Source organism: Topomyia yanbarensis, chromosome 2, assembly GCF_030247195.1.
Source record: "Topomyia yanbarensis strain Yona2022 chromosome 2, ASM3024719v1, whole genome shotgun sequence".
NCBI lineage: Eukaryota > Metazoa > Arthropoda > Insecta > Diptera > Culicidae > Topomyia > Topomyia yanbarensis.
In genome coordinates, this window is record NC_080671.1 from 395320109 (window position 1) to 395331802 (window position 11694).

The 11694-nt window shown below is 38.7% G+C and overlaps 1 protein-coding gene across 2 annotated transcripts; it reads right to left on the reverse strand.

Moving 5' to 3' along the window:
- Positions 1-9711: 9711 nt before the first annotated feature.
- LOC131681770 (uncharacterized) lies at positions 9712-11679 on the reverse strand. Of its 2 annotated transcripts, XM_058962802.1 has the most exons (5): positions 11330-11679; positions 10572-11269; positions 10197-10515; positions 9937-10136; positions 9712-9871 (listed from the first exon to the last, which is right to left on the reverse strand). In XM_058962802.1, the coding sequence occupies exons 1-5, from the start codon at positions 11492-11494 to the stop codon at positions 9805-9807; spliced, it is 1449 nt and encodes a 482-aa protein (XP_058818785.1). In that variant the 5' UTR covers positions 11495-11679; the 3' UTR covers positions 9712-9804. The 2 variants fall into 2 exon arrangements, with proteins under 2 accessions (XP_058818785.1, XP_058818786.1); XM_058962803.1 differs by lacking the exon at positions 9712-9871 and having other exon boundaries at positions 9939-10136; positions 10202-10515.
- Positions 11680-11694: the final 15 nt, after the last annotated feature.

The following is an 11694-nucleotide window of genomic DNA, read 5'->3' on the forward strand; positions in this document are numbered from 1 at the left end:
TTCAGCAGATCTAACAGGTTCTAAACATCATTTTGAGCAATTTCTTTACATTCAGCTTCAAATCGACGAACTTCTCGATGGTATGAAATACGCCCAGGTAACCAATAAGCATGCGAAATAAGTCTTGAAGGCTATCTGACAAGCATTCAAGTCGTTTTAAGGCGCAGCAAAACGTCTACCAGAGATACTTGAAGATTAGGTCCCATCAGCTGTAGATCGTTGAAACAGATTCCACTTGATTTTGCGGTCATATCTCAGACAATCCTAATGTAACTGGGTATCTTGTAGTTAGCCACTACTCTACTCTAAAAGTCATCGAGTCATACTAGTATAATACGAGTCATACAATCCCAATTGTTTCGTAAACTGTTGATACTTCACGAAACCCAAAGGCTTTGTAAAAACGTCTGCTGGCATCTGGTCCGTAGAACAGTACTGCAGCACCACCTCACTTTTGTCGCAAAGCTCTCGAACAAAATTGTATTTGGTTCAAGATTTGGTTTCAATGTGCTTAGAGCTTACAAAATCTCTTCGAACGAGCAAAGCTTGGGCGTCCAGTATTCATTCACCAATTTCGCTTCCACTTGATTTTCTTAAAATCTTCAAGAAGTCGTCTTAACCAAATAACCTCCTGACTCTCCTTTGCCAGGGTGACGTATTCAGATTCCATCGCCGAAAGCGTCATGCAATTCTTCCGGCGGCTTACCAAGCAAACGGCTCCACCTTCATAAAAAGCGACATAGCCAGTCGTCGATTGCCTGGTGCTTTTATCTCCTGCCGAGTCAGAATCCGAGAATGCTACCAACACTGCCGTTTCTTTGCCTTCAAGCTACAATCTCTATTTTCGGGTACCTTTTAGATACTGTACCACTTGCTTTGCAGCCTCAGTGTGGGTGCTAAGATTCCGATCCAGAAGCCCAACACTCGTCGCAGTTTCCGTTCGAGCCCACACCGCTACACAACGAAGTGCGCCGACCACAGTCCTGTACTTTGTACCATCTTGGAACGGTTTTCTTTCATCCTTATCTTTCAGTTAGCCAGCATTCATGATCGTTCTTGCTAGCTTCGCATCGCTAAGGCCTATTTTGGTAACCAGCTTGTCGATGTAGTTGGTTACCCGAATAGAAATGTACAGTAACAAAACCATGATTTTCACTGTGACAGTCTAGTAAGTTAATTATAATTTACAGTAAGTTTTAGTGTTATGCTACAATACAAAAACAATAAACTTTAACGTTTTTACAGTAAATTTCAATGTAAAATAGACTTTTACAGTGAAAAAGGGGGGTGGTTATGTATCTTAACATTAAAAAAATCAATTTTTCTCCATACATTTTTTTCTGGAAAACAGTAAAATTTAATGTGAATGTACTGTATCAGTTTTTTGCTGAACAGTGAAATTTATTGTTACATGAAATTTTATTGTAAATCTACTGTCAGAACTTGGCATCGAACAATGTTGAAACAGTTTTATGATTGTTTGTAGTGTAAATGCTATTGTAAAATTCTATCCGGGTAAACTTGTGCTGAGCAGTTTGTTCTCTCATCAGAGTTCCAGTCCGAGGAAATGCTTGACATCACCAAGAGCAACGATTTCAAAATATTGTTTGTGGCACTAAAAACTGGATTCTAACCGCCCTGCGCACTTACCACTCTTTCATTAAATTCTTCTCATAGACTGGTTAGTTCGACTGGTCTGTCTATGAAAGTACCATCTCTATCACTGGAAATACATGTGTTTTGACAGCTCGCAGTTTTGAGATGACTCGCACTTTGAAAGTGCGGAGTCCAGGTTGGTGGAAAGTATGCAATATTGACTCAGTTGCTTCTGAACGCGAGATATCTCTGCCTCGCTCACAGATCCAACGGGTAAATTACGCATGTACACAAGGTAGACTTTCGTGTTGTTTATGAATGGTGGCCACGAATAAATACGGATCAGCTGACCTTGTGTGGAACACCCACTGTGTTAAAACACCGGTTCCAACATCGAGCAGACAGTTTCAGTCCAGATACTTCTTCGATGTCGACAAACGAGTTCCTCCTTGCCACGAACTTCATAGCCGGGCACCTAAATCTGTTCCTCTATATCTCCGTAAAGATAAGCAGTGCGAACTTCCAAATGCTTCAGTGCCATTTCCTTCTTCAAGACAAGGACAGCAGAACTCGTAGCGCGGTATTTTTAGTCACATATGCGAATACTTCGTCGTAGTCGACGCGGTTACACTGCACGAAATCCTGGGTAACGATCCGTGTTTTGTAGCGACCAACATTGTTCACTTCGTTCCGTTTCATCTTGTAGAAACAACAGCTACCTACAACTTTCTTACTTTTCGGAAGCGGCACCCATTAAGCTTGTACGTCTGGATTTCACTAACCATCGGCTACTTTCCACAAAACTCGATCCGGAGTAGACATTGCTTGCTGGGACTTCACTGGCTGACCTGGCTTCCGCGTGACAACGCCTCCCGAATAGAAATGTACAGTAACAAAACCATGATTTTCACTGTGACAGTAAAGTAATTTTACAATAATTTACAGTAAGTTTTAGTGTTATGCTACAATACAAAAACAATAAACTTTAACGTTTTTACAGTAAATTTCAATGTAAACTAGACTTTTACAGTGAAAAAGGGGGGTGGTTATGTATCTTAATATTAAAAAATCAATTTTTCTTCATACATTTTTTTCTCGAAAACAGTAAAATTTAATGTGAATGCACTGTATCAGTTTTTTGCTGAACAGTGAAATTTATTGTTACATGAAATTTTATTGTAAATCTACTGTGAGAACTTGGCATCGAACAATGTTGAAACACTAATAACTATAATATTCATTGTTTTATGATTGTTTGTAGGGTAAATGCCATTGTAAAATTCTATCCGGGCTACCACATACTCCAAAAAACTAGTGGCGCGCTGTGTGTGGGACGAATTCGTCGGTTCTCACGTCTGCATTCTTCATTGTGTTTCTTCTCCTTCACCGTGTCAAAATCAGAATGCTCATCTCATTCACTTTCATCACTCGCTATTTCCTCGCCGTAATGGACCGATTCTTCTTCCATTCTTTGCTGCTTTGATTCCACCTCCGGAAAAGGCTACTCAATCTCACTGCTCGGCGAACTCTCGACGGTTATCAACTCCAACTCCAACTCCTGTGTGAAGATTAGTCGTCCCCCAAGTAACCATGAGCATTAAGCCATTGCATTATATTGGCTATACATTAGCACTAATGTTGCATTGAAACTCCATTACAGCGTTAACAACGCAATAAAGCTCTATATTAGCATCAATAATGCATAACTGCACAGCCGACATATAGCATTATAGCTTGCTCCATATGCGTATATAAAGCTGATATAACGCGTACATGCTTCAAGGATCTTTAAAGCATGTAAGCTTTACACAACGACACGACCAGAAACTCCATAAAACAATCCGAAGAAAAAGTGTCCGAGTCATTTAACGCCAGTTACTTACACCTTGAGTTACCCCTCGATGCGAACAAACAAATTATTTTTTCAGCAACACTATATTTGATTTTTTCAGTTGGTGTGCATAGCAACGATTAAAATATAAACAAAGAAAAATCAGCCAGAGCCATCGGAAAACTGCAAAACTGTGCTTTTCTTGGTAAAAAAAATTAATATTTTCAACCAGAAAGTAATTTAAAACGTATTTTTTCACTTTCACAGATGCTGCAAATGTATAAATAATCGACAACATAAAGTTAAGTCGCGTTGATTTGCGTGTTACGCATCCAATATGACAAAATTTACTGCTTCAGATTTCAGAGCCATCCACGAAACCGCGATGTAAAATAAGGCCTAGAATAATCCCCTCGAACAACTCAACGAGTGTCAAAAGATGACAAACGGATCGTGGTACAACCCATAATGAATACTTCAAATACTGTCCGAGCTATTACAGTGACAATTAGGTTTTCGGAACACCAGTTTTAGTGGGATTCTTTGTCCGAATCGTATCTCTTTTGTGATGATATCTAGTCCCAAAATACATCTAATGGGTACACTAGGCGGATGCCGCAAGGAAAACCCAGCGGATACACAAGATGGTCAGTTGAATCCCTCAATATAATAATATCAGTGCAGATAGAAATCGTTTCGTACTTGGGTTCCAGCTTGATGCTCGCCGTACGAACCACCGCCGGCTCATGCTACAGTACAGGAAACTGCAGGTCGTGAACATAATTTCGGCATAAAATGACTTATTGTGTGGTTTTCAACCTCCCGCTTTTTAATAGAAAAGGAAACAGCATTCATGCAATACAATACAGCTCTTGGATAATCTTCTGGTACTGCTATTGCAGTCACCGTATTTTATAGATTTATGTGGGTAGAACAATGATTTTGAAAAATATTTTAAAATATAATTATCAAAGATGCTACTTCAGAGAGGAAGTAAAACTTATAGGATCTGCGATAATATCATATTCCACTGGTCGGCATAGTTATATGGTTGGATGGAACGTCGCATATGCAGATCAAATGCTTTCGCAGGTTTATATTTTCATTTGATGCTATCACAGACTAACAGACATAACACTCGATAACAATGCTTCGCCCGCTTTAACGGTCATTTTAAATATATTTGTAGTTGGGACTGTGACCACATTTGAAATTATGGCGTCACTGACATATGAACAAGCATATGGGGGATAGACCACTAGTGAAAAATTGTTCCCAAACCTGAAGGGTAACCCATCAGCAAATGAGTGTTTGGGACTGTGAATAACAGGTGGAGCTAGTGTTCTGGGAATTTTGCCGGATCGATGTTTTTTGTGGGAATTACCTCATAGTGTTATGTCTGTTAGTCTGTGATGCTATCATCATTAACACGTCACAGTGATCCGAGAAAAATAAACTCATCGATATTTTTGATATGTATACCACCCGACTATCTCGTTCTGTAAAAGCCTACCTGTGCATTCATTTGGCAAAGTTTTTTTTGTAAGTTCTATTCTCAGCTTTCTACATGCGATCTGACTCACTGATGAGACGATAATAACAGCGTATACATGTAAGCGTAATATACTTGGGCCTAGGAGTAACTTATCAAATCCAAATGAAAAACATAGTTTTCCAAATGGACAATCCATATTTTCATTTATTTAATTTATTAAGAGAATTTATTTCATTTATTAAGAGAAACATTTAAAGACTTTAAAAAATGTATCTGCTGTAATGTTTGAAGAAACACTTATATACCTCCATTTTGTGTGATGTTTACTCTTGTCGTTTTTCATTGAAAAACACCGGGGCAATGGATTGCACTGGTTTTGCACTTTCTAGCAAAACTGTATACAAACTAAGTCAAGTTCGTTTCAGTCTGATTTGAGTAACAGTCGGTACCATCGTTGACAAACGTCTTCCACACCTGCATCTTTCCATTCGAAATCTCCATCGCCAAATGTTCTCAGAATTTCAAATGTCCGATAATCTAATCCATTTTCTCTTTTCCCGAGAGTTGCCAAACTTGTCAGATTGTGTGCTTGTACTTAAGGCAGGATGTCCTATTGCGTTTCAACATCATTTTCACATCCAGAAACCTGGTCAGTCTTCGGAGCGAGATACTTCAAGGGTAGGTCGTCATTTTATCAGAAGGAACGCACAACGTTGAATGACTGCAGGCCAATGTTGAATGTTTTTTTCTGCGACAACCATAAGCAACGCTGCGTTGTAGAATTTAAACAGTCTGAATAAGCCTTAGTGACCGAGAAGAGCTGGTACACTACACCGGTATAGTCGTGGTGCTACAATTATTCAAATTTGGATGGATCTATATTTTTTGCACTACAGTGAAAACGAAAACGCTATTAGTTTGTTGTACCTGCTCTGTAATTTACCTTAACCTTTTGCGCGCTGTGTTGATTAGTTCAATGAGTTATTGGATGTATTCCGCATATTTACCAGGATCTTTTAAATAGGCTAATCTCTTTTTCAAGTAGTAAATATCGACATCGCAACGCATCGGCGGAGCCTGTATGCATAATATGCAGTTCGAATTCTTACAGCAGATTTTAAATAATCATCGATGTATGAAGAACCTGTTACATACATATTACTTTCGTTACCTCTAGAATATTTATTTTGGAGGGACTGTTTTCGCTTTTCGTTTGTTGATGGAGAAATACGGCTAGGAAAGTTTGTCGGTTTGTACAACTGAAAGAAAAGAAACAACTTGGTGAGGTGGTCTAGGTAGGAATAAAATAGTATTATCGCCGTTTCTGAACCTTGCTGCTTAACTATTTTGATTTAAGTTGGCTGCTGAGCAAGATTTTGATGATCCATAGCGTTTTGCTGATTGCTGATGCTCTGTATATGATGTAGGGTCTAGAAATCGTAGGGCATACACTTGACTAGAATCCTCCGAATTACCGAGACGGGCAGTTGCTCTTCCGACAATGTTCTCCCCGTTGTTTAGTGATTCAGTGGTTGTTGCTGTTATTCGAAATAATTCGATATCTGGCTTTCGAAACTCATTTCGCTGCTAGCCGGATCCCGCAGTGTACCAGACGTGTCGAATTATCTGGATACGTTATCCATTTCCTGCCTAATTATTCACCGTTTTCACACTCGATTAAAAATAAGAAAAATATTTCCACTAAAGCTAAGGCTTTGTTTTGTTGTTACATTATTATCTCGTAGTCAAGGATTACAACGGTAACCATTAGAAAATCAATAACAGATTCATCAGTGTTGCTAGTTTTATGCATTTTCAAATGAAATGTCAAATTTGACAGTACCAGTTACCTGAGTCACTGAGGGGTAGTCAAATTGGCGATACAGTTTTGAATTGCCGGTGTCTAGTCGTGTCGTTGCTTTACAGGTGCATTTAATGCCATTATAGAGCAAATAAAAAGCTGATATAATGCTATTGTAATGCTGTGGGTTTATTTGTTATGCAACTCTTCTTGAAGATTATATTCGGCATATTTCATTTCAATCGAACATATGCAATATAGTCCATGAAGCAAACGCAGCGCACTTACTGTGAAGGACGAGGCAAGGTACCTCAGTTCGAGACTTACTAAAGGTAATTTTCGTAAACATTCATATTATGTGAGAACGAAAACCCATTAAGGATATTCATTACAATGCATTAGAACAGAGTCAATTACGGTTTTAAACAGAATATTTTATTTTAAAATTTTTCCATACCGAAAGGAAACATAATAAATGGTTTTAAAACCATGGCGGACAATGACAACCAACTGAAGCTTTTTAATAGCATTAGTAGTGTCAATATAGGGCTTTCAAATTTGACATTTGAACGCTTTTGCTATATAATAGCATTAGTACTGCAGAAACGAGCTGTCAATCTCTGCACAGTAATAGCACTATATTTCGCCTTTTCTGGCATAATATCAGCATTATATAAGTATTTAGGGCTTCACGGCTTTTTAGGACAGCTTTATATATGGATCTAAAGCAGATATTAGGCTACGTTATAATGCTTATTGGTTACTTGGGGCATCTCTATTGTTGTTTTTGCTTGAGGCAGAAACTAACTCAGTTTCGGACCTAACTGCTGTCAAACTGTGTCTGTTTCGAACCTAGGTTATGCGCCACTGAACTGAAAACCGAGTTGGGTTCCAACTTGAAGTATATTTCGGGTTCGTTCACACCATCGCTGTTTTGCGAGAACTCAACTCAATTCCATTAACAACGTTTGTTTGAAGCAACTAACCTGGGTTAGTGTCTAGGTTCTCAATCGACATAAAAATCTTGCATCATGGCGGATTGTGATCTTGTCAGTCATCATATCAACAAATTGATAACCCTTATGAACGTCATTGTGTGCAATAATCCGTAGTTTCCGCGCTTTGCTGTCAAACCTTCCCCACTTGACATCAGGAATGTAGGCCGGACTACCAAGGCCTTCAAGGCAAGACTCACAACATTCACGGATCCCTCTAAGAACGATTGGTTTCAAAATCGTCCAATGAAGGACGTTTGTTGGACCAATTTGGACAACGTCCAAATAACCGTTCAACAAACGTTCATCGTTGGACCTGTGTTGAACGATTTTGAAACAATTTTTTGGACGTCTCAGTGGGTATCCCCTACAGTCGATAACTTATATTCTGATACTCAATTTTTCATCGCGAATCTTTTTAATCTCATCCGTCGATGCTACCCCAGGTAAGCAATAAGCAAGCTGAATGCGCCTTAACGGCTACTTGATAAGCACTTAAGTCGTTTTAAATGCTATTTAAAAGTCGCTTTTGGCAAAATATACGGCTACATTACTGCTGTGCTATGAAAATGCTTTTTTACTACTGTTGTGCATTCAGAATGCTGCTTACTGGCAAGAAGTTTTTAAACAGTTTTTCAAATGCTGATTAACAACAGTTATGCATAACGAATGCCAGCATACTGCAAGAAGCATCCGGAATGCAAATTTTACGCTACTTTACTGCATACACTAATGCTTGTTGGTTACCTGGGACTGATGCCGAGGGGCGATTATCTTTTCTACTTTATTTTCATTAACGTGACTATATTTTTTATTCGTCACGTTTAGGTATTTTCGAATCCGGTTGGGTATTAGTGCATTTTGCACGTATTCAAATGCGCAATGTGCGTATAAATAGATTCATTTAAATTTCTTACGATTGAGTGTATTTTAGCGAAGTTATGTAGTTGCATGTGTATTGGCGTAATTTATTGTATCTAAATAAAATTGAAGTTTACTTTGATGTGTTATATGTTTTCGTATATTCAAAATAAGGACAGAATGCACCAATTTCGCGAGAATTGGCTTTAACCCTTAAATGCGCAATGTTGTTTTAAAACAACATCCTAAAAATCGTCTAAAATTTATTGTATTAACGTGATATAGCTGTTAGACGATTTTCACAAAATTCTAAAAAAAATGATTTGCGCCTTTAAGGGTTAAGTTGTTTTGAATACTGAAATTAGTTTAGATTAGGCTTTTCAGAAGAGTCAAGACTATTTTTAGGTGATTTTAGCGGTGCTTTGCAATGTCCCATATCAAATATCAATATTATGACGAAATGCAGAGAAAAAGTAATATCAGTGTGTGTTAAAAGGTTTCATATCTACATGAGGCTAACGGAAAAAGAAACTAAAATCTGCTTACACAGTTGATATAAGGACTATTCCGAACACCGCTCCTCCAGTTTAATCTTTCCCAGTGGTGCAAATTTTTATTTTCAAATGCAAACTTTCAGTTCAATCAAACCCAACCATGATTCAAACTCAAAGCCTCCCTCAATCATTCACTTTCAATTTGGCGGGATTTTCATAACTAAATCGTAAGTCTTCATTTCAAATTGATGCATTTTCATTCACCAACCAAAGCTGTCATCTGCTCTGTAGAGGCCAGTTTAGGTTAAATGTCAACATGTTTTGCGTTTTCAAGCTTGCATGGACAGTAAGAACTATGTTCAGAGTAGTTTTGTGGGACAAACCTAGTCAATACCCCAGTAAAGAGATATTCACAGGGTCAATGAAATTGAAAATGAATGGAAAATGATTGAGCAGGTCGCCTGTTTGAATGAATAATGGAAACGAACAACTGCGAGTTGAACATAGTAGGGCATGATTTGAGATTTTTTCCTCCTTCAAGTTCAAAACAAACTGTTGAAAATTTGCAGCTCTGATCGTTCCTTTAGGCTTAACAATCGTTCCCGAGTTTTTTTTTGTTTTTTCATTTTCTTGGGCTTAGGATTGGTAGCTGTGATTTTATACCACCAACGATTTAAGAACCTGATTCATGAAGCAAATGAAACAATCTTATTCCATGCATATATTTTTTCCTAATCGTCTTTTTCCATCGAATAAATCGTGAGTCCTCCGTCATACAAACCCGTAACGATCCATTTCCTGAAATTTGCGCAAAATCAATTTTTTGTTTCGGAAAAATTACTATACATATATTGTAACTTTACCCGTTCGAACTGGTTTTGATAAAGCTGGGCTTTCCTTCGAACTCATTGCCTTCGACAACTTCCCGTGAGCCATCATCGATGTTGTACACTTCCAGTGTACCATTATTGCTAGGGCTCAGAATGAAGCGCATATCATCTGTGCAGAAAATGCGATTTTTGAACGGTAAGGACATTTTGATGATCAACGAAGGGGTTGTGCTCTGAAACGAAAGATGTTAACTGCGAATAGAAATCGAGTGATGGAGAGATTGCGGTTTTACCGTACTGTCCGAAGTATCGTGGAAAAATACTTCACCAGTGAGATCACAGCTTATTAGAAATTTTTGTTTCGGGGTTTCTATTTTTTGTAGTGTTGTTACTGCAAAGGAGTGCGATTTAAGCTCCGTTATGGTTGGTGTAAAGCAACTGTTTTTGCTAGACGTTGAAGTATCAGCAACTCTTGTAGGGATCAACTGAGTGATCCCACAAATCCGAATACTGCCATCATCTGTACCGATCACAAATGCTGAATTTGAAATTGCCAGGATTTTAGTTAGCAGCAAAGCTTTACGGGATGTTGAGGGGGAAGGATTTTGAAACCTGAAATATTGTTAATTTAGTTAATTTAGTGAAAATACAATATTAGCATAACCTACGTTTTATCTTTCACAATATGCTTTCCAACTTTCCACAGTATCACGATTCCATCATTGTGACATGACAATAGACCGCAGTCTTCAGAAACTGGATATGGCTTTATCCATGCCATATCAACTACCTTTCCGTAATCGGTTGTTTCGGAGAAAATTTCGGTTAAAGAGTTCTGCTCATGTTTTATGTTTAATTCATGAAGCCAAATGTACACATCTCCGGAAACGGTTCCCCCAGCGAACATATCTTTGTTGAAGGGATTTGTTACTAAAGTTTCCACGCATGCTTTCACTGGATTGCTACACAGCTCGACCCATTGAACCGAGTTGTATGAATCCCGCTTCGGAGTAAACACTGTGATCGAGGCGAACGTGTGCTCACACCACGCTTCGTGCTGCGGCCTGCATGACACTACCAACAGTGGAGCATCTCGCGTCAGCACGGAAAGCCACGTGGCAGACCCCGTACTGAATCGATGACCCCAGTCCAGCTCCATGTGCAGCTTTTTCAACGTCAACTGTTGATGTTTTCGGATAACAGGCTTTTCAATTTCTGTTTCACCGAAGTTATCGTTGACATCGTATACCTCTGTGATACCGTAGGACAACTCCTCCTCAACTAATGGGTATACTTTCTGTAACCAGTTGGAAAGTTTCGTATCGTCACACGAGGCCGAATGTTGGGTTGGTGGTTCCGTTTGCGTCTGTAAGATTTCAATTATTTGGTAGGACTAGTTTTTACCGGTTAAATGACCTCTACGAACCGCGATGTTTTTCTGTTCGATAACAACCGTTTCTGCGTCGTGCTTCGGTGCGGGTGGATCTGTACCAGTAGATGAATCGGTTAGAGCTGCGGTTTCTCCGGTTCGCCATGTAGATTCGAATTCTACAATCCCGTTTGAGACCAAGGTAAAACGATCGAAATTCATTGGTTTTAAATAATCTTTTATGCGTTTGATTCGGTGAAAAATAGAACACAAAACTAGTAGGATATTTGTTTGTCAGTATTCGTTGCTATGGGAATTTCTGCGCATGCCAAATGTTCGATTAGGTTCGTTATCGGTTAAACAGAAGGTCTATCGTGTGAAATTAATCGAATAAATTATCGTGTGAAATAAATTGCACACAT

Excerpts from the sequence above, each read along its gene's own strand:
- LOC131681770 (XM_058962802.1), bottom strand. The coding sequence starts at position 11,494 with ATGAATTTCGATCGTTTTACCTTGGTCTCAAACGGGATTGTAGAATTC. Across the intron at positions 10,516-10,571 it reads CATATTGTGAAAGATAAAAC|GTTTCAAAATCCTTCCCCCT; the intron begins GTAGGTTATGCT and ends ACAATATTTCAG. Across the intron at positions 10,137-10,196 it reads ACGATACTTCGGACAGTACG|AGCACAACCCCTTCGTTGAT; the intron begins GTAAAACCGCAA and ends CTTTCGTTTCAG.